The following is a 25,766-nucleotide window of genomic DNA, read 5'->3' on the forward strand; positions in this document are numbered from 1 at the left end:
GGAAAGGTTTAAATATCCTAAAACTAAAGGGAACAAGGTTCCAACACTTTGGTCTTCAATTAGGTTTTCAATTTCGTCCAACACTTTGGCTCCAAGCATAAGCTATCCATCCTCAGCCCAAAAGTGCTCTAAAAGTCTCCAAAATGCATCTTTTTGCTCCTTTAGCCCTTTCGGCCTACAAACACACGAAAATAGCTTAAAGTACTAAAATAACTAAAGAAACATAACGTAAATGCACGAGAACAAGCCATTTAAGTCGCATGAATATGCTCCTATCAAATACCCCCACACTTATCTTTTGCTAGTCCTCGAGCAAAACAGAAAGAAAAACAAAACAAAACCAAACGAAACAAAACAAGGAAAACACAACCTAAACCTTCCAACAACCGTCTTAGGGATTTCCAATGCACATGACACGTTAAAAATCATCATTCCCACAGATTTTAGTCATCTTCACACTTAAGTACATTCTTAATCATAGTCACCATATACTAGTTCACAATTAAGCATTTAAAACCATGTTTTGAATGTAGTAACATGCCTTAGAGAATTTGCTCAATTCCTTACAGGATATGCACTCGACTTTCACTCAAATTTTCTAACTACACACCCTAATCTAGTCATATGTGAGAAGATTGATGTAAACATGAAAACGAACACTCACATATATGTATCACAAAGAACGCAATTTCTGGAGTTAATAAGCATGTTTAGATATGATCTCATGAATGGAATGCTACTACTTAGATGCGAGAACCAGTGACACCATAAGCTCATATCAATTCCAAACTCCACAAATTGAAACACATAACACTCAAGATAGAAGCATAAGGGTTGAAACGGAGCTAAAGGTGTTTGGCTAACAAAGAAGGGATATGGAAAACAAAGGTTCTTAAAGAAATAGCGAGCAAAGCATTTGAATTAACGTAGAATTCACTTTTGAATGAAAACTCAATTTTTGAACAAGGGGGAACAAGCTCTTTTTCCTTTCTTTCTTTTCTTTTCTGTTTTTCTTTTTCATATGTTTTTCACAAATTTTTTTTTTTTTTTTTTTTTTTTTTTTTTTTTCTTTTGACTCTCAAAACATACATAAACACTTAAGAACAAAACATTCTCTCCCCCACACTTATTTTCTTTCATAATGTAACTAAAAAGGAATTCAATTAAGTCATGCTCACTATCTTTTAAGAACAAGGGTGGGGATTGTCCTAAACTAGGCTAGGTGAGGAAAATGTGGGTAAACAAAGAATAAAGGCTAAACAAGGCTCAACGGGGTTAAAACTTACAACATATACGAAGTATGGGAAGTAAGGCTATTTGGCTATGGTGGTGGTCACTACACAACTTCTTCTTGAATATGTGTTATGCAAATCAATAACATGCTTTGAATGAAATGGGCATGAGTTCTAGCATTTGGAACTATATGATGAAACGCCTTCTAAGTAGTAACCAAGCAAAGAATAATGAGATCATGCAACGACTTTAGAAAACAAGAAATCACAGATTATACTCTCCAAAGAACGTTATAGGCTCAAGTCTCTCAGGGTTGTAGCGTTTGTTTGAGTTCCTTCCTTCAAGCATGTTACAAAAACGAATTTTTTCTTTTATGATTGCATGTGAAGTCATACATTATAACCATAACCAAGCATATACCAAGAGTAAATCAAACTTTTCTCTATGTTTATAACTCTTTTTAACAGTCATGCAATTAGAAACCAATCCTTATCATTGTGTTGGAAGGTGACCTACGACACAAACACACAAAAACAACTTTAAAACAACTCTTTTTGGGTTTTTCAAGACAATTTTTCAAATTTTTATGGGATTTTTGAATTTTTAAGTCAAAACACACTAAAACAGTTTAAAAACATTTTTAAAACAGCAAGGAACAACACTTGAAGTTTATGGGTGATAAAATTCAACGAATTTGCATCAACATACTTAGTTACCCCCCCCCCCCCCACACTTAAATCAAACATTGTCCTCAATGTTTTAAGCATAGATTCACACAAAGCATAAGTAACTACACAAAAAGCACTTAAACATACTAAACATGGCAGAATGTAATTAACAAAGAGAAGAGTTTAGAGATGCAAATCTGGTTATAGAGTGTAAATTCCATCTTCTCCTTGGTAATTGCATTGAGGCTTTGATCTTTGTGATTCCACAGGCTTACTCTTGAACTGGTTTCTGCCCATCGTTGATTTTCCTTTGTGCTACTTCTTGAACTGGGCAGCAGGATGGTTCTTCTGGTCTCCCCCGAAGGTCTGAGCTTACCCTTTTGGTCTGTTTCTTTGTTCAATCTTTCCAATTCGTATCGAAAAGGGTTGGAGGATAACTCAGCCTATGTTTGTCTCCACATGCTTCAATGTATCATTTTCACTTGCCTTACTCGCTCCCCTTTGCAGAAGTGGTCCCTTCTCCGGAAGTGTATCAACCGTTGAAGATGACTACTCGAGAGCAACGCTAGGTAAGCAATCAGGAATAGATTCCAGGCAGTTGGCTCCAGATCGGAAGATTGACTCCAAGTGCCGGCTGATTGCTTCTTTTACTTTGCCATGCGAGTAAGAACAAGGACAAAGAAAAAGACAGGGAAAGAGCATGATATGAGATACTTTTGCTTTTGACCTTGATGATATGAGATACCTTTGCTTTGAAGAAGCGGTGAATGAATCAGCACATGCTTCAATCCGCCGTTTCCTCCTGGGTCATATGTACTCCAGGCATCTGGTATCATCTTTGGGGAAGAAGAAAGAATTGAGTATTTTGAAAGGCTTTGCTGGGAGTGCGCCCTCAGAGGTGAGGGAGAGTTGGGCATTTTCTTCAGGTTTGCCCTGCCATAAAAGACGAAGGTCGACATATATAGAGATAATATCAAGTGGTGGTACTTTTTACCCTTGTCGACAAACGTTTTGATCCCGCAAATCCGGCTTTTTTGAAATAGTGGCGCCTCTTCGATCTTTGAATACGCCTCTTCGATTTCTGAGCAGACGCCCCTTCGATTTCTGAACGACGCCCCTTCGATTTCTGAACGACGCCCCTTCTCTTTCTGAACGACACGTGGTAGTGCAGATGCGGCTCCTTTTGACAAAGCTGCACGCGTTTTCTGAAAAGCAGAGAAAGCGTCGCCGAACTTTGCGCTTGTCGGCTAAAGACGTGTAGTTGCGATGATGGCCTCCACGTGTTTTCAGCTTTGTCAGAAATCTTTTGACAAAGTTGAACGCGTTTTCTGAAAAGCCGAGGGAGCGTCGCCTAACTTACGCCGGAAAATCCGGCTCTTTGAATCGGTGGACGCGTCGCCTTGGCATTTTATAGAGCTATCGATCACCGCCAACATACACACTCTGAAGATTTCCCATTCCTGAAACTCGACTCCGGCCCTTTGTGAAATTTTTAACTCCATCCACCCCTTCTCTTTGAACACTTTTGAAAAAAATGGCAAACTCATCGAACCTTAGCTTAGATTTGAGTCTCAGCAGCGATCCGGTTGCGCCCCGTCAAGGTAATGTATGACGCCCTTCTTTTTTATCTTCTAACGGTCCTCTTTCAGGTGAAGACTCTGTGATGCAGGACGCCACAACAGCTACAATAGTAGCTAAAAACCTCCTCACTCCAAAAGATAGTAGGCTGCTGTCAGGACGGTCCGATGAGTTGGCCGTTCAAGAGTCCCTCGCACTTAGTGTTCAGTGTGCGAGCTCTGTGTCCAACATGGGCCTACGCCTGCTTGCCCGCTCCCGTCAGGTGGAATCGTTGATGGCAGAGGTGGAAAGACTTAAGCAAGAGATCCAGCAGCTTAAGTACGAGAATAGAAGTTTGCATGTGTTTGCAAATAACTATTCGTCGGGGATGAAGAGGAAGCTTGATGAGCAGCAAGAATCTGAGGGTCGAATTCACAATGACCGTCAAAGGCTTGCGTCTTATCTCCAGAGGCACCTTTTTCCTGGGTCATCCAGCGCTTGGCCAAGTATTGAGGCCTGGAATGCTCTAGCTCCGATGCCTCCCGCTCCGATGTCTTCCGCTTCGATGCCTCCCGCTTCTATGCCTCCCGCTTCTGCGCCTTCCGCTTCTGTGCCTCGTAGTGGGGCTTCACGCAAACAACCTTTGTGAAGCTCCACCTTTCTCCATGTTTAGTATCTTTTTTTTATTTTTTTTTATTTTTTATTTTTATTTTTTTTTAAATAAAATCAAACGGCATGGAATTTATCTTTGAATGGGCGGTGATACTTGAAATGATCCGGTAATAGTTTAAATTCCAGATTGGGTGCCTGAATCATTAACCACATGTTAGTATAAAAGAAAATTGAAATTCGGGGAGGCGGCTTACCTGTATGCTCCAAAATGAACTCCAGAATAAACACCCCTTCGAAAGTTATGACTTGTCCCGTGTCATAAAATCCAACTTCCTTGGGAATTGTGGTTTCAAATATGTCCTCTTTGATGCCTTCTACATCTTCTCCAGCCACTACCTTCTCTTGAATCATTCTTCTTGGTGTACAAAGTCCTTTGAAGAATTCAACACCATCTAAAACTTGCTGTGTTGCACCAAGAATTTGAATAGCATTTTGCACCTTTGGGAAGGCTTCCACGATGTCCTTTTTACTCTCTTCTTGGTTGGGAATCAAAAACCTGCTAGGAAAAGGGACATTGGGTGGAATAACATCAGAATAACATGGAATTGGGACGTCCTTACTGGTGGTGGGTGGTTTAGAGGGCTTAGGGGGCTGCGGCAAGGGTTGTTCTACCCTTGCCGTGTGCATGTCTTCTTCCTCCTCCTCAATTAGCAGCTCTTCATCCACTTCTAGGCTATGTTTGGACATTTTTAGGTCAGCTCCAACCTCCATAGCACTTCCCAAAGTGATAGCATTATGGATTTCAAAATCTTCCTTCGAGTTTTCAATAGTTGAGTTGGAAAGTTCACTTTGCTCTTGAATTTGTTTCATGAACTCCATAATCTGCCCAAATTGCTCGTCCAATTTACCCAACTTCTTGTCTTGATTTTGTTCGTCCTGCGTCAAAGAGGTTAGTAATTGAAAATTTTTATCATTATCCATGGACATACTTGAACTTGATTGGAATTGTTGTGGGGGAGGTTGTGGTGGCTGCATAGGTGTTGTCTTGAACTCCTCATATGGTTGCCAATATGCTTCTTGTTGAGCCTCCTTGGCTTGATTTTGTGACCCCTGCGCCAAAGAATTTATTTCATTAAGAATTTGAATATAATCTATTGGCGAACTTGAATTTAATTGAGCATATTGCATATGAAGTTGTGGTGGCTGCATAGGTCTTGAATAGAACTCCTCATATGGTTGCCAATATGCTTCACGTTGAACTTGTTGATCTTCCCACCATATAGAGTTTGAATGATCCCTCCAATCTCTTTGTGGACATTGATTGGCTTGAAATCCTTGCCTATATGAAGCACCAAATGTAGGGACACTCTGCATTGTGGTCCTTTCGGCATACGGCGACAATTTAGAAGTAAGATTTGCCAATTGAGCTTGAATGCTAGCAAAATCCATATCTTACTTCTCTAGTACCTAAAATCAAAGAAAGAGAACTAAATCAAATATCAAAAGTAACAACAAACAAAGAAAACAACACTAAGTTTAGAAACTAAAACGAAAACAACTAAACCAAAAAAAAAGAAAAGAACCAAGGGATTAGCAAAGTTGCTAATCCCCGGCAACGGCGCCAAAATTTGATGCGAGATTTATACGCACACAAATTAAACCCTCTTTTTGACAATTGTAGTATAAGTATAAGTAGGGATCGTTCTGGACCGGGGATTAGGAGGGATTGCAAATCTCTTGGAAAAAAAACGTAAAATAAAGTTTAAAACACTAAACTAGACTCAAAGAATGCAAAATTAAAGTTTAAAACACTAAGACAAACCAAAAACAAAAAAATACTTTAAAACATAAACTAAACAGATTCTAAGCACTAAAGAACAAGAAAGTAAAGGGGGGGTTTGATTTGACGAAATTAGCTAAATTGCACAAATTGTAATTAAAGGCAAAACGTAAATATAAATGTGATGAAAATATGGATGATGGAATAGCCAAGGGGTTCTTCTCCACATATGTTACACTTGCATACAAGATTGATTCTCAGTTGGTCTTTCGATAAATTATGAAACTCAACACTCCGGGTTAATTAGGTCCGCTTAAATTAACCGTCAAGTTTTCCTTAAGTTAATGAATTGGATGGGTTAGCGCAACGCAATTCACAACATTCTCCAAAAGTCCTTTACGTGAACAGCACAATAAAGATACAATCAAAGATCATTAAGCATCATGAAAACTATAAGTGTTGACGAGGCATTCGTTACTATGATGAGCATGAAACTCGTGCCAAGAATTCATTTAACGCGATTGTTTATAAGCAACCTCCACTACTTGTGACTATAAGTTCATAACGATTAGGTGAAATTCACTTATATTCTAGCGTCATATTTATGCATGAAAATTAAGCGCGCATTCTTAATAAACATTCATAAATAAGTTATCAATCAAACGGTTAAACAAATTGAATTCAAAACTTATGAAATTCCAACGAAAGGTAATCAATTCGTAATGCAAGTATAAACATAGTTTCGAATCACCCCCTAGCTAAAGGGGGGTTTATTTCCTCATAACTTTGAAATTAAAAAAACACCTAAACATTCCAACAACTCAAACTTGAATTGTATGAACGTTTAGGCACTCTTCTCTTCCATTCCTCATACGTACAAAACAAAGAGAATTGAATTTAAACTTTGAAATCAAAGAAACACCTAAACATTCCAACAACTCAAACTTGAATTGTATGAACGTTTAGGCCCTCTTATCTTCCTCGTTATTGTAGCACAAGGTCTAAGGTGAGGTTTGGGGGATTATGGAAATGGATGAGGAGTGGTGGAAGGGGGACTTACGGTTTTGGATTCTAAGGGGAAGTGTTTGTGTTAGTTGTGGTGTGAGAAATGGAGAGATGGAGTGAGGAGTGAATCAATTTTGAGGAGTGTTGGATGCTTATTTATAGGTGAAATGGGGGGAACAAAAGAGGGAATATTGCAGCTAGGAGGGGATGAATGATTATGGGTGCATGTGTTTGGAATAATGAAGGGGGAATGTATGTAATAAAACAACTAGGAAAAGTTATGGAAAGCTGGAAATGGGAGTGGGAACTCACGGCATTGTTGGGTTGTTTATGGGAGAATAAATGTATGATAATGGCTAAATAATTAAAGGGAATGAATGAGAGTGACACTAGGTTGGTTATGCATGTGGAATGTGGCTGAATTGTTGGTGAAATGATGAAATGGAATGCTGAAAAGGTAGGGAACTCACGGCAACAAGGGTGTTTGTTTGTGTGAAGTGTGTGTGAATGCATGTGAAGATGCTAATAAATAATGCATGTAGGGTTAGGAAATAAAATCATAACTTAAAGGGAGATGATTAAAGGGTGTTGAAAGGTTTGAAATGCATGTGTAATGGCTGAAATTGTGAAGAATGAAAGCTGGAAAATAAAAGGGAAAGCTGGAAAGGCATTGAAAGCCCACGGCAAAGGGGTTTTTGGTGGTGTAAATGCGTGTGAATGCATGGCATTTGAAGTGATTGTTATTTGGAAATGAATGTGATGCATGTGAGTTAGAAATGTGGCTGAAATGATGAGAGACAAAGTGGAAGAATGTGGTTGAAATGGTTGAGGAAGGCACGGCAAGGGATTAGGGGGAGCATGTGCTTGTAGGGTTGATATGTTTGAAGATGCATGTGTTGAATTGGTGGTTGAATGATGAAAGAATAAGTGAATGATTATGATAAGTGATAAGTGAATGATTATGATAAGTGTATGATATGTTAAGTGATAAATGAATGATATGTGGTGAGTGATAAGTGAATGGAAGTGATAAGTGATAAGTGAATGGAAGTGATAAGTGAATGGTTTGTTAAGTGATAAATGAATGATATGTTGAGTGATAAGATAAGTGGTTATTGATATGTAGATGAATGAATGATATGATAAGTAATAAATGAATGATATGTGGTGAATGAAGGAGTGGAATGTTGGAATGTTATGCACGACTAAGGATATAGGAAAGGTTTAAATATCCTAAAACTAAAGGGAACAAGGTTCCAACACTTTGGTCTTCAATTTCGTCCAACACTTTGGCTCCAAGCATAAGCTATCCATCCTCAGCCCAAAAGTGCTCCAAAAGTCTCCAAAATGCATCTTTTTGCTCCTTTAGCCCTTTCGGCCTACAAACACACGAAAATAGCTTAAAGTACTAAAATAACTAAAGAAACATAACGTAAATGCACGAGAACAAGCCATTTAAGTCGCATGAATATGCTCCTATCAATACTTAATCATAGTCACCACATACTAATTCACAATTAAGCATTTAAAACTATATTTTGAATGTAGTAACATGCCTTAGAGAATTTGCTCAATTCCTTACAAGATATGCACTCAATTTTCACTCAGATTTTCTGACTACACACCCTAAACTAGTTATATGTGAGAAGATTGATGTAAACATAAAAACGAACACTCACATATATGTATTTCAAAGGAAGCAATTTCTGGAGTTAATAAGCATGTTTAGATATGATCTCATGAATGGAAAGCTACTACTTAGATGCGAGAACCAGTGACACCATAAGCTCATATCAATTCGAAACTCCACATTTTGAAACACATAACACTCAAGATAGAAGTCAAAGGGTTGTAACGGGGCTAGGGTATTGGCTAACAATGAAAGGTGAAGGATAAACAAACATTCTTAAAGCAATAGTGAGCAAAGTATTGAATTAGGCACTTAGAATTCCCTTAAGAACGCAGAAGTCAACTTTGAACACCCAAGGGAAAGTCACACAAAACTTAGGGCCATATTCAACTTTTTGGACCCTTTCTTCAACCATCAACGCTCGTGAGTTCATTCTTACTTATTTTCACTCCTTTTTTTTTTCTTTTCTTCTTCTTTTTCTTTTGAATCTCAAAACATACATATAAACGTAAGAACAAACTTTTACTCCCCCACACTCATTTTCTTGCATAATGTAACTCAAAAGGAATTCATTTAAGTCATGCTCACTATACTTTAAGAACAAGGGTATAGGAAAGTCCTACTCTAGGCTAGGTAAGGGGTGATGTGGGTTAACAAAGAATAAAGGCTAAACGAGGCTCAACGGGGTTAAAACTTACAACAAATACGAAATATGGGAAGTAAGGCTATTTGGTTATGGTGGCAACTACACAACTTCATCTTGATATATGTTATGCAATTCAATGTCATGCTTTGAATGAAACGGATATAAGTTCTAGCATTTAGTTCTATCATGATACAATTGCATTCTAAGTAGCAACCAAGCAAGGAATAATGAGATCATGCAACAACTTTAGAAAACAAAGAATCACAGAAAATAACTCTCCAAAGAAGGTAATGGCTCGAGTCTCACAGGGTTGTAGCGTTTGTTTGAGTTCCTTCCTTCAAGCATGTTACAAAAACGAATTTTTTCTTTTATGATTGCATGTGAAGTCATACATTATAACCATAACCAAGCATATACCAAGAGTAAATTAAACTTTTCTCTATGTTTATAACTCTTTTTAACAGTCATGCAATTACAAACCAAATCCTTATCATTGTGTTGGAAGGTACCCTAAGACACAAACACACAAAAACGACTCAAAACACTCTTTTTAGGCTTTTTAAAACATGTTTTTCAAATTTTTATGTGATTTTCGGAGTTATAAAAAAAAAACATACTAAAACACTCTAAAACAACTTAAAAACACCTTAAAACAGCAAGGAACAACATTTGAAGTTATGGGCGATAAAATCCCACGAAATTGCATCAAATATACTTAGTTACCCCCCCCCCCCCCACACTTAAATCAAACATTGTCCTCAATGTTTTAAGCATAGATTCACACAAAACATAAGTAAACACACAAAAAGCACTTAAACATACTAAACATGGCAGAATGTAATTAACAAAGAGAAGAGTTTAGGGACGCAAATCTGGTTATGTAGTGTATATTCCCTCTTCTCCTTGGTGATTGTATTGAGGCATGATCTTGGTGATTCCACAGGCTTACTCTTGAACTGGTTTCCGCCCATCGTTGATTTTCCTTTGTGCTACTCTTGAACTGGGCAGCAGGATTCCCTTTAGGGTCTCCCCCGAAGGTCTGAGCTTCCTCCTGTTATCTGTTTCTTTGTTCAATCTTTGCAGGAGTGGTCCCTTCTGTGGAAGTGTATCAACCGTTGAAGATGACTACTCGAGAGCAACGCTAGGTAAGCAACCAGGAATAAATTCCAGGCAGTCGGAACCAGATCGGAAGACTGACTCCAAGTGCCGGCTGATTGCTTCTTTCACTTTGCCATGCGAGTAAGAACAAGGACAAAGAAAAGGACAGGGAAAGAGCATGATATGATATACTTTTGCTTTTGACCTTGATGATATGAGATACCTTTGCTTTGAAGAAGCGGTGAATGAATCAGCACATGCTTCAATCCGCCGTTTCCTCCTGGGTCATATGTACTCCAGGCATCTGGTATCATCTTTGGGGAAGAAGAAAGAATTGAGTATTTCGAAAGGCTTTGCTGGGAGTGCGCCCTCAGAGGTGAGGGAGAGTTGGGCATTTTCTTCAGGTTTGCCTTGCCATAAAAGACGAAGGTCGACATATATAGAGATAATATCAAGTGGTGGTATTGTTCTTTTACCCTTGTCGACAAACGTTTTGATCTCGCAAATCCGGCTTTTTGAAATAGTGGCGCCTCTTCGATTTCTGAACGACGCCCCTTCGATTTCTGAACGACGCCCCTTCGATTTCTGAGCAGGCGCCCCTTTGCTTTCTGAACGACACGTAGTAGTGCGGATGCGGCTCCTTTTGACAAAGCTGCACGCGTTTTCTGAAAAGCAGAGAAAGCGTCGCCGAAGTTTGCGCTTGTCGGCTAAAGATGTGTAGTTGCGATGATGGCCTCCACGTGTTTTCTGAAAAGAAGAAATCTTTTGACAAAGTTGAACACGTCTTCTGAAAAGCCGAGAACGCGTCGCCTAAATTACGCCGGAAATTCCGGCTTTTTGAATCGGTGGACGCGTCGCCTTGGCTTTTTATAGAGCTATCGATCACCACAACAAACACACTCTGAAGATTTCCCATTCTTGAAAATCGACTCCGGCCCTTTGAAATTTAACTCCATCCACCCCACCTCTTTGAACACTTTTGAAAAATGGCAAACCCATCGAACCTTAGCTTAGAATTGAGTCTCAGCAGTGATACGGGCGCGCCGCGTCAAGGTAACGTATGGCGCCCTTCTTTCTTATCTTCTAACGGTCCTCTCACAGGTGAAGACTCCGTGATGCAGGACGCCACAACAGCTACAATAGTAGCTAGGAACCTCCTCACTCCAAAAGATAGTAGGCTGGTGTCAGGACGGTCCGATGAGTTGGCTGTTCAAGAGTCCCTCGCACTTAGTGTTCAGTGTACGAGTTATGTGTCCAACATGGGCCAACGCCTGCTTGCTCGCTCCCGTCAGGTGGAATCATTGATGGCAGAGGTGGAAAGTCTCAAGCAGGAGATCCAGCAGCTGAAGTATGAGAATAGAAGTTTGCACGTGCTTGCAAACAACTATTCGACGGGCATGAAGAGGAAGCTTGATGAGCTGCAAGAGTCTGAAGGTCGGATTCAAAGCGACCGTAAGAGGTTTTCGGCTTATCTCCAGAGGCACCTTTTTCCTGGGTCATCCAGCGTTTGGCCAAGTATTGAGGCCTGGAATGCTCTAGCTCCGATGCCTCCCGCTCCGATGCCTTCCGCTCCTATGTCTTCTGCTCCGATGCCTTCCATTCCGATGCCTTTTGTTCCTACGCCTTCCGCTTCAAGAGTAAAGCCACGTAGTGGGGCCTCAAGCAAACAACCTCTGTGAAGGCTACATCTGCTTTATTTTATTTTATTTTATTTTTTCTTTTATTTTATTTTATTTTATTTTTATTTTATTTTTTATCAAATCAATCGGCATGGAATTTATCTTTGAATGGGCGGTGATACTTGAAATGATCCGGTAATGGTTTAAATTCAAGATTGGATGCCTGAATCATTAACAACATGTTAGTATAAAAGAAAATTGAAATCGGAGGAGGTGGCTTACTTATGTGCTCCGACATGAACTCAAGGATAAACACATCTTCTTTGAACATTTCAGGAACTTTGCCCTTGGACAGATTTGATGTGAGGATTGGTCCTTGTCTTGTGTCATAAAATTCAACTTCTTTGGGGTTGTTTGCCTCAAGAACGTCCTCTTTGATGAATTCATGATATTCCCTACTTTGCACCTTTGGAAGGGCTTCCAAGATGTCTTTTTCACTTTCTTCTTCCTTGGAATTCATGAACCTGCAAGGAATAGGGATATTAGGTGGAATGGGGTTAGAATTAATTAAATTTGGAACAACCTTACTTGAATTAGATGGCGTAGGAGCAATAGGTGCCTCCGGCAAAGGTGTTTCCACCCTTGCCGTGGGTTGGGTGTATTCCTCTTCCTCAAATTGCAACTCCTCATCCACTTCTAGGCTATGTTTGGACATTTTTAGGTCAGCTCCAACCTCCATAGCACTTCCCAAAGTGATAGCATTATGGATTTCAAAATCTTCCTTCGAGTTTTCAATGGTTGAACTAGGGAGTTCACCTTGGTCTCGAAACTGTCCTACGAACTCCGCGATCTGCCCAATTTGCTTTTCCAAGAGGTCCAACCTTTGTGGTGTCTGCATAGGCGTTGAATAAAACTCCTCATATGGTTGCCAATATCCTTCTTGTTGAGCCTCATTCTCTTGATTTTGTGAGCCCGGCACCAAACAAATTAATTCATTAAGCTTTTGATTATAATCTATTAACGAACTTGAATTTGGCTGGGCATATTGAATATGAGGTTGTGGTGGCTGCCAATATCCTTCTTCTTGAACATGTTGAGCTTCCCACCACATAGAGTTTGAATGATCACTCCAATCTGAATTGTAAGTATTGGAAAACACGTTATTCCTTGATTGAAGATCAAATATATCAACGCTTTGCATTTGGGACCGTTCCATGAGCTGTGACAAAAGAGAAGCATTATCAAGTGCCATGTTGTTCTTCTCTAGTACTTGAATTCAACAAATAAAACACAAATCAAAAACTAAAACTAAAATACATAACAGAAACGAACAATCCAAGAGATTAGCAAATTTGCTAATCCCCGGCAACGGCGCCAAAATTTGATGCGAGAATTATACGCACACAAATTAAACCCTCTTTTTGTCAATTGTAGTATAAGTATAAGTAGGGATCGTTCTTAACCGGGGATTAGGAGGGATTGCAAATCACTTGGAAACTGACTCAAAAACGTAAAAACACAATATAAAACTCTATACTAGACTCAAAGAATGCAAAACTAAACTTTAAAACACTAAAACAAACCAAAAGACTCAAACATCACCCAAAACACTCAAAACTGCCTTAAAAACACTTTCTGGGCAGTTTTGAGAACTTTGGTGAATTTGGACGAAATTATGTAATAACTTGAATCAAAACACTTAGAAACATAAACTAAGACACTTTCTAACTAAATTGGACAATAAAGTAAAGGGGGATTGAGTTTTGGACGAATTTAAACTAAATGCACAGATTCTAATTAAAACAGATTGTAAATATGAAATTGATGAAATGGAATGAATGGATGATAGAATAGCTAAGGGGTTCATCTCCATATATGTTACACTTGCATAATAAAATGATTTCCAATTGCATTTCAATAAACCATGACTTCTCAACGCTCCAAGTTAATTAGGTCCGCTTAAATTAACTTTCAGATTTCCCTAGATTCATTGGATTGAATGGAATACGCATTACAACCAAATTATTCCTAATCAAAGTCCCTAACTATGGAATACGCATGATAGAGACATTCAACAAAGATCATTAAGTTCAACGGAAATCATAAACATCGACGAGGCATTCGTTACTATGGAATACGCATGAAACTTATGCCAAGAATTCATTTAACGCGATTGTTTATAAGCAACCTCCACTACTTGTGAATATAAGTTCGTAACTATTAGGTGAAACTCACTTATATTCTAGCGTCATATTCATGCATGAAAATTAAGCGCGCATTCTCAATAAACATACATAAATAAGTTATCAATCAAACGGTTAAACAAATTGAATCCACAACTTATGAAACGCAATTAGAAGTAATCAAATCAAAATGCAAGCATAAACATATATTTCGAATCCCCCCCTTAGCCAAGGGGGGGTTTAGTTCCTCATAACTTTGAAATCAAAGAAACACCTAAACATTCCAACAACTCAAACTTGAATTGTATGAACGTTTAGGCACTCTTCTCTTCCATTCCTCATACGTACAAAACAAAGATAATTGAATTTAAACATTGAGATCAAAGAAACACCTAAACATTCCAACAGCTCAAACTTGAATTGTATGAACGTTTAAGCACTCGTCTCTTCCTCGTTGTTGTATCACAAGGTCTAAGGTGTGTTTTGGGATAGTGTGAAGTGTTTTGGAGTGATGGGGAGTGGTTGGAGTGGTGTTTTGGATGATTTTCTGAATATGGACGAATTGAGGTGTGAATGAGTGTGAATGAATGTTGTGTGAAGTGTGTATGGTTTTTATAGGGAGATGAATGGATGGGAGAGGGAACATGACAGCTAGGTTAAGTGAATGCATGTGCAAAACAGCTAGGATGGCTGAAATTGTAAGGGGAATGCATGTGCAATGTTGGAAATCTGATGGGAGAAAGGTGGATGCATGTGTTGGCTGATTTAAAGAATGTGAGGGAATGATGAAAGGGGAAACATGACAGCTAGGATGAATGCATGTGGAGTGCATGTGCAATGTTTTAAAGGATGGAATGCATGTGAATATGATAGAAATCTGATGGGAATGAATGATTAAATGTGAATGGCTGATTAGAATCTAGGGTGCATGTGGGTTAGAAATGCATGTGGGTGAATGTTTGAATGATTAAAGGGGAAACATGACAGCTAGGTTGGTTGGTGGCTGCCATGGAGGTGTGGAATGATGGAATTGCACAAGGGGAATGCATGTGCACGGTTTTGGTGTGGAGAAATGATTATGGATGCATGTGTTGAATGATTTCTTGGTGAGGGATGTGGAGTGGCTGGAATGATGAAAGAATAAAGGGTGCATGTGGGTTAATTAACTAAAGGGAGTGCATGTGCAATGTTGTTGTTGGTGCAATGATGGAGGAACAAGTGCATGTGGCTGAAATGTGAAAGGTGTGTGGCTACTTCAAGTAGGAATCCTTGTGACATCAACTCTTCAATTTCATCCATTCCATTTGCTCCAAGTGTAAGTTATCCCTTCCAAGTCCAATTTTGCTCCAAAATGCTCCAAAATGCATCTTTTTGCTTCCTTAGCCACATGAACCTAAAAACACACGAAAATGGCTTAAACGCCAAAAACAACTATGAATTAACAATATAAATGCACGAAAACAAGCTAAGTAAGTCGCCTAAATATGCTCCTATCAGTGCCGCACCCTAGGGGCCCTAATCACTTGTATCTGCTAGGTTTAACCCTAATTTTGATTCCTAGGGTTTTTGCCATGCTATATATATAAGACTTAAGGTGCCGCACCCCCCGACACAACCTATGCAGCCATTCATCCTTCAATTCATTCATTCATTCACACCATACACCATCCATTCAGAAACATAACCTTTTGCCACAAACCCTAGGGAGAAGAAAGAGTGTCGTGGCTTCCTAAGGAGAAGGAGACCCTTGTGCCGCTAGAAATCTACATCCATTGGAGACTTTGGGAGTTCTTTCTTCCCTCATTTCGTTTCCATGTTCATTTTAATTTGCTTTTTAATTGTTATGAACATGTGTAACTAAGTTTTTCTTAGTTAGAGATGAATTCAAAGCCATGGACATATGTTTTATAAGAATTGATTTCCTCCAAATTTTGTTTCTTGAATTGTGAATGCGATTTACTTAATTGATTTATTGAGAACTTGTTCTGGTGTGTTGATTAAGGAAGCATACTTAGTTTTCATGCATGAATTTGATGCCAGGATATAAGGGAATTTCACCTAATCGTTATGAACTTATATTCGCAAGTAGTAAAATCACTAGTCATGATTGTATTAAGTAAATTCTAGGCAAGAGTATCATGTAATTCATAGTTACGAATGTCTAGTCAATGGTTAGGGTTTTCAAAAAGCATAATGATCTTTGATTTTATCTCTATTATTGATACGAGCATATTTAGGCGACTTAGTTAGCTTGTTTTCGTACATTTATGTTGTTAGTTCATAGTTATTTTAGTAGTTTAAGCCATTTTCGTGTGTTTTTAGGTTCATATGGCTAAGGAAGCAAAAAGGTGCATTTTGGAGCAAAATTGGGCTTGGAATGGATAGCTTATGCTTGGAGCAAAAGGAATGGACGAAATTGAAGACCTAAAGGTGTTAGGATTCCTAATCAAAGAAGGATTCCTAATCAAAGAAGGATTCCTAGTCAAAGAAGGTTTCCTACTTGAAGTAGGAAAGTTAAGCCAAGGTTTCCTATTTTTGTTTGACCTTTCCTAATCCTAAATATCCCTAAGTTCTAGCAACTTTGAAGGTATCTTATGCATTTTAGGACACAAACCAAAGATTCCTTGCACTATCCTAGTCTATGCCGCACCTTTCTTACCCTTTTCTTCCAAAATCTGCCATATATCTTCTTTCCCCTTTTATTCTAGTCAATGCCGCAACTTTCCTTCCCTTTTCCATTGGGATTCTGATTTGTTACCCTTTTTCCTTGAGGATTTGGAGCTAAACACCTTCCCAAATTAATTACTTATTGCCTTAACCTTTCTTCCTCTATATATACATAATATGCCGTACTTATGGGAGATTCTAGACATCCATACAGATCCATACGAATTATTCCTCATTCTCCCCATTCATCAGCCATCATCCACCCTCTACCACCGTCCAACCTATCCATCCATCACCATAATTCATACCCAAACACCCTTGTGCCGCAACAAAGAAGGAGAAAGAAGAGAGGAGAAGCCTTGGACGTTTTGGCCATTCAAGCTTGGATTGTTGGAGCGTTTCTAGGTCTATTCAATCTTTTTTTTCAATGTTTAATTTATATTCTCTTTGTTTTGTTGTAAACATGAGGAGCTAAACTTGTTGTAGCTAGGGGAGGCTTTGAAACTATGATTATATTTGCAATATGAATTGATTAATTCCAGTTGTGATTTCATAAATTGTGAATGCAATTTACTTAACCGTTTGATGGATAACTTATTCTTGTTTGTTGATTAAGGGTGCACACTTAATTTGCATGCTTGAATTTGGTGTTAGAATATAAGGGAGTTTCACATAATCGTTACAAACTTATATTCACAAGTAGTTAAGGTTGTTTTCACAATCATGTTAAGTAAATTCCTAGCATGAGTATCATGGCATAGTTACAAGTACTTTGTCAATACTTATGATTTTCATTGAACGTAATGATCTTTGATTGTATCTCTATTATGATGTCATGTTGGGAACTTTTGAAGAATGCTTTGGGTTGTCGTATGATGTCATCCAATCCAATAACTTAAGGAAAATCTGAGGGTTAATTAGTGATGTCACGGTTAATCTAGGGTGTTGAGGTTCATGGTTTATCGAAAAAGCAACTGGAAATCAATTTGTATGCAAGTGTGTCATGTGTGGAGAATGACCCTCTAGCTAGCTAATCACCCATCCATATTCCCCAAATTCGTTCAAAACTTTGTCTAGTTTAGTTTCTGTTTTGTTTTAATTAAAATTCGTCAAAACCAAAACCCCCCATTGTTTTAAGTGTCTATTAGGCTAGAATCTGAGCTATTGTGTGTTTTTAAGTGTTTTGAGTCAAAACAAATTCAATTTTCGTCCAAAGTAAGTCCTAGAGTCTAGTTTGAGTCTTTTGATTGTTTTGTGTTGTTTTGAGTCTTTTGAGTTCATTTTGAGTCATATAGGTTTAGTTAAGAGTCTTTGAGTTTGTTTAAGTGTTTTTAAGCATATTTTTGTATCTTTGAGTGAGTTTTCATTAGATTAGCAATCCCTCCTAATCCCCGGCCTAGAACGATCCCTACTTATATCTATACTACAATTGTCAAAAAGAGGGTTTAATTTGAGTGCTATTATATATCACATCAAATTTTTGGTGCCGATGCCACGGACAACTGTACAATCAAGGAGCTTTCCGCCTCGGGAATGGACAATGTCGCACCATTATGCATCCAATACCCAAGGGCGGCTCAAGATAAAACCGACGAGTTTGAATTGAAGTCAAGTTTGTTGCACCACATTCCGAAGTTCCATAGACTGTCCATGGAAGATCCCAACAAGCATTTGAAGGAGTTCGAGGTGGTGTGTTCAAGCATGACTCCAATTAACGTTGATAGTAGTATTTTGAAGATGAAGGCCTTTCCGTTCTCACTCTAGGAGAAGACCAAGGATTGGTTATACGAGCTAGCACCCGGAACGGTCACTTCTTGGGAGAGCATGAAGAGGGCGTTTCTTAAGAAGTTCTTTCCTACTTTAAGAGTCATTCTATTGAGAAAGAAGATTAGCGGAATCCAACAAAGTCAAGAGGAGTCTTTTCCTACGTACTATGAGCGTTTTAAAGCCCTTGTTGCATCATGTCCTCAACATCAAATGAATGAGGAGCTTTTACTTCAATACTTCTACGAAGGTATTCTTCCCATTGAAAGGCAAATGCTTGATGCTTCGGCGGAAGGTGCGTTGGTGGATAAAACTCTCATGGAAGCCAAGAACCTAATTGTAAATCGGGCTCTCAATGCACAACAATATGAAGGAATTGGGCAAAAAGACCTCCCACGGCAACAAGTGCATGAGGTAAGTTCTCAATCCGACATTCAAACTCAATTAGCTACTCTTACTTCTATTGTGTCTCAGATAGCCGAAGGAGTGAAGATCCAAGGACCAATTGTATGTGGCGTATGTTCTATCCAAGGACACTCTTCGAAAAAGTGCCCTCAATTGATTGAGAATGGGGGATGGGAGAGTGCAAACGCCATTGGATTTCCAAGCCAAAATCAGCCAAGGAATGATCCATATTCCAATACTTACAATTCAGATTGGGGTGATCATTCAAACTCTATGTGGTGGGAATCTCAACAAGTTCAACAAGAAGGACATTGGCAGCCATATGAGGAGTTCTATTCAAGCCCTATGCAGCCACCATAACCTCATATACAACCTGCCCAAACAAATTCAGGTACGCCTTCGTATAATGATACGCTTATTAAGTTACTCACCAATTTGTCTCAAGGGCAAGAAAATCAAAACGAAGCAATGCAAAATCAAGACAAAAGGTTGGACCACTTGGAAAAGCAAATTGGGCAGATAGCGGAGTTCGTAGGACAATTTCGAGACCAAGGCAAACTCCCTAGTTTAACCATTGCAAATCCGAAGGGAGAATTTGAAACTGCCAAGGAAATCATCTTGAGAAGAGGCAAGGAGGTTGGAACGGACCCTCAACCATCAAAATCAAATCACAAGAAAGATGAAAGATTGCAATTTGAGGAAGAGGAACACACCCAACCCATGGCAAGGGAAAAACACCCCTTACCGCAGCCACCTGAAGACCCTAATTCGCCCACCATAGGTAAGGTTGCCCTTCCAAAGGTGCAAAGTATGGAATATCAAGAATTCATCAAAGGGGATGTTCTTGAGACAAACAACCCCAAAGAAGTTGAATTTTATGGCACAGGACAAGGAACAATCCTCACACCAAATCTGTCCAAGTGCAAAGTTCCTGAAACGTTCAAAGAAGATGTGTTTATCCTTGAGTTCTTGTTCGAGGACATAGGTAAGCCACCTCCTCCAATTTCAATTTCGTTTTATACTAACAGGTTGTTGATGATTCAGGCACCCAATCTTGAATTAAACCATTACCGGATCATTTCAAGTAGCACCTTCCATTCAAAGATCAATTCCATGCCATGGGTTCCAACCTAAGAAGAGAGTTCGTCCGGCTGCAAGACGTTAATGCAAGCGCTTCTTGGGAGGCAACCCATGCATTCAACTAGAGATGACTTAGGCAATCCAACAATTCATTCATCTAAATTAGATTTGCGTTCCTAAACTTCTCTCTTTGTTGTTTTTATTTCGTCATGTTAGTTAGTTTATGTTGTTTGTTTGAATGTGAGTCTTTGTTTGAAACATTGAGGACAACGTTTGATTCAAGTGTGGGAGGGGTAAACAAGTTGTTTTTGCATGATTTTCGTGGGATTTTATCACCTATCACTTCTAATGTTGTTTCTCACTGTTTTTAAGTGTTTTTAGTGTGTTTTGAAGTGTTTTCATGTGTTTGGATCAGAAAATACGAAAATTTACAAAAAAAAAATTGCAAAAGAGTTTTGAAAAACCCAAAAAGAGTTTTTTTAAAGTTGTTTTTGTGTGTTTGTTTGTGTCTTAGGGTACCTTCCAACACAATGATGAGGATTTGGCTTTTAACTGCATGACTATTAAAGAATGTTGTAAACATGGATGAAAGTTTGATTTACGCTTTGGTTTATGCTTGGTTATGGTTATAGTTTACAAATTCACATGTAATCACAAAGAGAAAATCAGTTTTTGTAACATGCTTGAAGGAAGGAACTCAAACTAAAGCTACATCCCTGAGAGACTTGAGCCTAAAACGTTCTTTGGAGAGTATAAATCTGTGATTTCTTATTTTCTAAAGTCGTTACATGATCTCATCGATCTTTGCTTTGTTGCTACTTAGAATGCATTTCATCATGATATTGATTGCATAACATACAATAAGATGAAGTTGTTAGTTAAGCCAAAGCCAAAAAGCCTAACCCTTTTGCATATGTATTGTAGGATTACCCCTTTTGAACCGTTTCAAGCCTATTTTCTTTGTTAGCCACATTATCCGTACCTAGCCTAGATTAGGACTTTCCATACCCTTGTTCTTAAAGGATAGTGAAGCATGACTTAGAATGAATTCCTTTTGATCAACATATTGCAGAAAACAAGTGTGGGGGAAGGTAATAGGGCACGACAAAGAAGAAAATAAAGAAAAAAAAAATTCGTGGAAAAATAAAAAGAAAATAGAAAAGTGGTGAAAAGAAAGAAAAAGAGTTGAAAATAAGTGAGAATGATCTCACAAGTGTTGGTTGTTGAAGAAAGGGTCCAAAAGTTTGAATTTGACCCTAAATGTTGCATGAATCTTCCCTTCTATTTAAAAGTTAATTTCTGCCATCAAAAGTGAGTTTAAGTGTCAATTTCATTACTTTGCTTCCTATTGCTTTAAGAACCTTTGTTTATCCTTTACCTTTCTTTGTTAACCAATACCCTTAGCCCCATTACAACCCTCAACTTGTATCTTGATGTTATGTATTCAATATGTGGAGTTTGAATTTGGTATGAGCATATGGAATCACTGGTTCTTGTTCCAAGTAGTAGCATTCCATTCATGAGATCATATATATGTCATTGTCATAATTCCAGAAAATGCTTTATTTGTTATAGCATATGTGAGTGTTAGTCTACATGTTTACATCAATCATCTCACATATACCTAGTGTAGGGTGTGTAGTTAGAAAATCTGTGTGAAAATAGAGAGCATCCTGGTGAGGAATTGAGGGAATTCTCTAAGGCATGTTACTACATTCAAAACGTTGTTTTAATTGATGAAATGTGAACTAGTAAGTGGTAACTATGATTAAGTGTTTGCTCAAGTGCAAAGAAAGCTAAAAACCGTGGGAATGATGTTCTTTAATGTGTCATGTTCGTTGGAAATCCTTGAGGTATATGTTGGAAGCTCTAGAGTGTGTTTTGTTTAGTTTTGTTAGTTTTGTTTGTTTTGTTTTGCTTGAGGACTACCAAAAGCCAAGTGTGGGGGAATTTGATAAGAGCATATTTAGGCGACTTAGTTAGCTTGTTTTCGTACATTTATGTTGTTAGTTTATAGTTATTTTAGTAGTTTAAGCTATTTTCGTGTGTTTTTAGGTTCATATGGTTAAGGAAGCAAAAAGGTGCATTTTGGAGCATTTTGGAGCAAAATTAGGCTTGGAATGGATAGCATATGCTTGGAGCAAAAAGAATGGACGAAATTGAAGACTTAAAGATGTTGAGATTCCTAATCTAAGAAGGATTCCTAATCAAAGAAGGATTCCTAGTCAAAGAAGGTTTCCTACTTGAAGTAGGAAAGTTAAGCCAAGGTTTCCTATTTTGGTTTAACCTTTCCTAATCCTAAATGTCCCTAAATTCCAGCAACATTGAAGGTTTCTTATGCATTTTAGGACACAAACCAAAGGTCCCTTTTCTCCTAGTCTATGCCGCACCCTCCTTACCCCTTTTCTTCCAAAATCTGCCACATATCTTCCTTTTCCTAGATGTGCCGCACCTTTTCCTTCCCTTTTCCATTGGGATTCTGATTTGTTACCCTTTTCTTGGAGGATTTGGAGCCTTAAAACCTTCCCAAATTAATAACTTATTGCCTTAACCTTTCTCCCTCTATATATACATAATCTGCCGCACATATTAGGCACTCTAGACATCCATACACATCCATTCGAATTATTCCTCATTCTCCCCATTCATTCAGCCATCATCCACCCCCTACCGCCATCCAACCTATCCATCCATCACCATAATTCATACCCAAGCACCCTTGTGCCGCAACAAAGAAGGAGAAAGAAGAGAGGAGAAGCCTTGGACGTTTTGGCCTTTCAAGCTTGGATTGTTGGAGCGTTTCTAGGTGTATTCTATCTTTGTTTTCAATGTTTAATTTATATTCTCTTTGTTTTGTTGAAAACATGAGGAGCTAAACTTGATTTAGCTAGGGGAGACTTTGAAACCATGATTATATTTGCAATATGAATTGATTAATTTCAGTTGTGATTTCATAAATTGTGAATGCAATTTACTTAACCGTTTGATGGATGACTTATTCTTGTTTGTTGATTAAGGGTGCACACTTAATTTGCATGCTTGAATTTGGTGCTAGAATATAAGGGATTTTCACTTAATCGTTACAAACTTATATTCACAAGTAGTTAAGGTTGTTTTCACAATCATGTTAAGTAAATTCATAGCATGAGTATCATGATGTCATAGTTACAAGTGCTTTGTCAATGCTTATGATTTTCATAGAACGTAATGATCTTTAATTGTATCTCTATTATGTTGTCATGTAGGGAACTTTTGAAGAATGCTTTGGGTTGTCGTATGATGTCATCCAATCCAATAACTAAAGGAGAATCTGAGGGTTAATTAGTGATGTCACGGTTAATCTGGGGTGTTGAGGTTCATGGTTTATCGAAAAAGCAACTGGAAATCAATTTGCATTCGAATGTATCATGTGTGGAAAAGAATCCTCTAGCTCTCTAATCATCCATCGTTTTTCTCAATTTCGTCCAAAGTTTACTTAAGTCTTTTGGTTACATGTTTTTCTCTTAAATTCGTCAAAAACCTAATTCCCTTTATTTAGTTGTGTCAAATCTGTCCTAATTAGTGTTTTTGAGTCAAAACCAAACCTATTTTCGTCCAAGTTGAATCTTAGAGTCTAGTTTGAGTCTATTTGGTTGTTTTGTGTTGTTTTGAGTCTTTTGAGTTTGTTTTGAGTCATATAAGCTTTGTTAAGAGTCTTTGAGTTTATTTAAGTATTTTTAAGTTTAGTTTTATGTTTTTCAGTCAGTTTAGAGTAGATTAACAATCCCTCCTAATCCCCGGCCTAGAACGATCCCTACTTAAATCTATACTACAATTGTCAAAAAGAGGGTTTAATTTGAGTGCTATCTATTATCACAAAATCTGCATCCATTGCAGACTTTGGGAGTTCTTTCTTCCCTCGTTTCGTTTCCATGTTTATTTTAATTTGCTTTTTAATTGTTATGAACATGTGTAACTAAGTTTTTCTTAGTTAGCGATGAATTCAAAGCCATGGACATATGTTTTATAAGAATTGATTTCCTCCAGATTTGGTTTCTTGAATTGTGAATGCGATTTACTTAATTGATTTATTGAGAACTTGTTCTGGTGTGTTGATTAAGGATGCATACTTAGTTTTCATGCATGAATTTGATGCCAGGATATAAGGGAATTTCACCTAATCGTTATGAACTTATATTCGCAAGTAGTAAAAATCACTAGTCATGATTGTATTAAGTAAATTCTAGGCAAGAGTATCATGTAATTCATAGTTACGAATGTCTAGTCAATGCTTAGGTTTTCAAAAAGCATAATGATCTTTGATTTTATCTCTATTATGCAGTTCATGTAGGGAATTTGATAAGAATAATTTGATTGTCAATGCGTATTCCATCCAATTCAATGAAACTAGGAAAATCTGAAAGTTAATTTGTGACTTTCACAATTAATTTGGGGCATTGTCATTCATGGTTTAAAGGGATAAAATCTGGAATTCAATTTGTGTTACATATGTGCATGTGTGGAGAAGGACCCTCTAACTAGTCTTTTACGCATCCAATTCACCTAATTTAGTGTCTAATCTGTTTAGTTTACAATCTGCCCAATTTAATTAATTTCGTCCAAATCAATTCCCCCTTTTATTAAGTGTGCTAGATTAGTTAGAAAAGTGTTTGAATCTGTCCAAATTAGTGTTTTGAGTCTAATTTAGTTAAATTTCGTTCAAATCACCCTTTAGAGTCTAGTTTGGGTCTATTTGATTGTTTTGTGCTGTTTTGAGTCTTTTTAATTTGTTTTGAGTCATATAGGTCTAGTTAAGTGTTTTGAAGTTTAGTTTTGTGTTTTTAAGTCAGTTTAGGGTAGATTAGCATTCCTAGTTGATGTGATAAATAATAGCACTCAAATTAAACCCTCCTTTTGACAATTGTAGTATAGATATAAGTAGGGATCGTTCTAGGCGGGGGATTGATGTGAAAATTAACTTAACACACAAATTAAACCCTCTTTTGACAGTTGTAGTATATAAGTAAGTAGGGATCGTTCTTAAACCGGGGATTAGGAGGGATTGCTAAACACTTTAAACTGACTCAAATAGATAAAACTAACCTTTAAAACACTAAACTCAACTTAAAAGACTCAAAACAAGTTCACAAGACTCAAAATAGGCTAAAAACACTCCAAAACTGCCTAAAAACACAAACTGGGCAGATTTGACTCTAAACACCAAAGTGGACGAAAATTAGTTCTAACTTGACTCAAAACACTCAAAAACACAATCTAAAACATATTTTAACTATTTAGACACTCTAGAATAAATGGGGATTTGATTTTGGACGAAAATAAAACAAACAAAACAAGAAATTGAACTAGGCAGATTTGGACAAAATTGATGGAATTAAGTGGATAGTGGGCTAGCTAGGAGGTCTTTCTCCACACATGGCATACTTGCATACAAAACAATCTCCAATTGCTTATTCAATGAATCATGAACCTTAACACCCCAAGTTAATTAGGTACGCTTAAATTAACTCTTAGATTTCCCTTAGGTCATTGAATTGAATGGAATTAGCGCATTGCAATCAAATTATTCCTCAAATGTTCTCTATATGAAAGCGCATAATAGAAAAACAATCAAAGATCAGCGCATAATAGAAAAACAATCAAAGATCATTAGATTCTATGAAAATCATAAGTGTTGACGAGGCATTCGTAACTATGAAAACGCATGATACTTATGCCCAGAATTTACTTAACATGATTGTGACCAACAATCTTTACTACTTATGAATATAAGTTCCCAACGATTAGGTGAAGTTTCCTTATATCGTAGCATCATATTTATG

At 37.8% G+C, this 25,766-nt stretch overlaps 1 protein-coding gene across 1 annotated transcript in view; it reads right to left on the reverse strand.

Annotated features, from left to right (window-relative positions):
- The window catches only part of LOC148698557 (uncharacterized), a 53,372-nt gene extending 33,726 nt beyond the window's left edge, over window positions 1-19,646 (reverse strand). The window contains exon 1 of the mRNA XM_088678325.1: window positions 19,613-19,646. Within this exon, the coding sequence (XP_088534451.1) occupies window positions 19,613-19,646 (34 nt within the window). The remainder of the gene's footprint in view (window positions 1-19,612) is intronic.
- Between the last annotated feature and the right edge of the window lie 6,120 nt (window positions 19,647-25,766).

Source organism: Pyrus communis, chromosome 2 (genome assembly GCF_041283825.1).
Source record: "Pyrus communis isolate YQ-2024b chromosome 2, ASM4128382v1, whole genome shotgun sequence".
Taxonomy (NCBI): Eukaryota; Viridiplantae; Streptophyta; class Magnoliopsida; order Rosales; family Rosaceae; genus Pyrus; species Pyrus communis.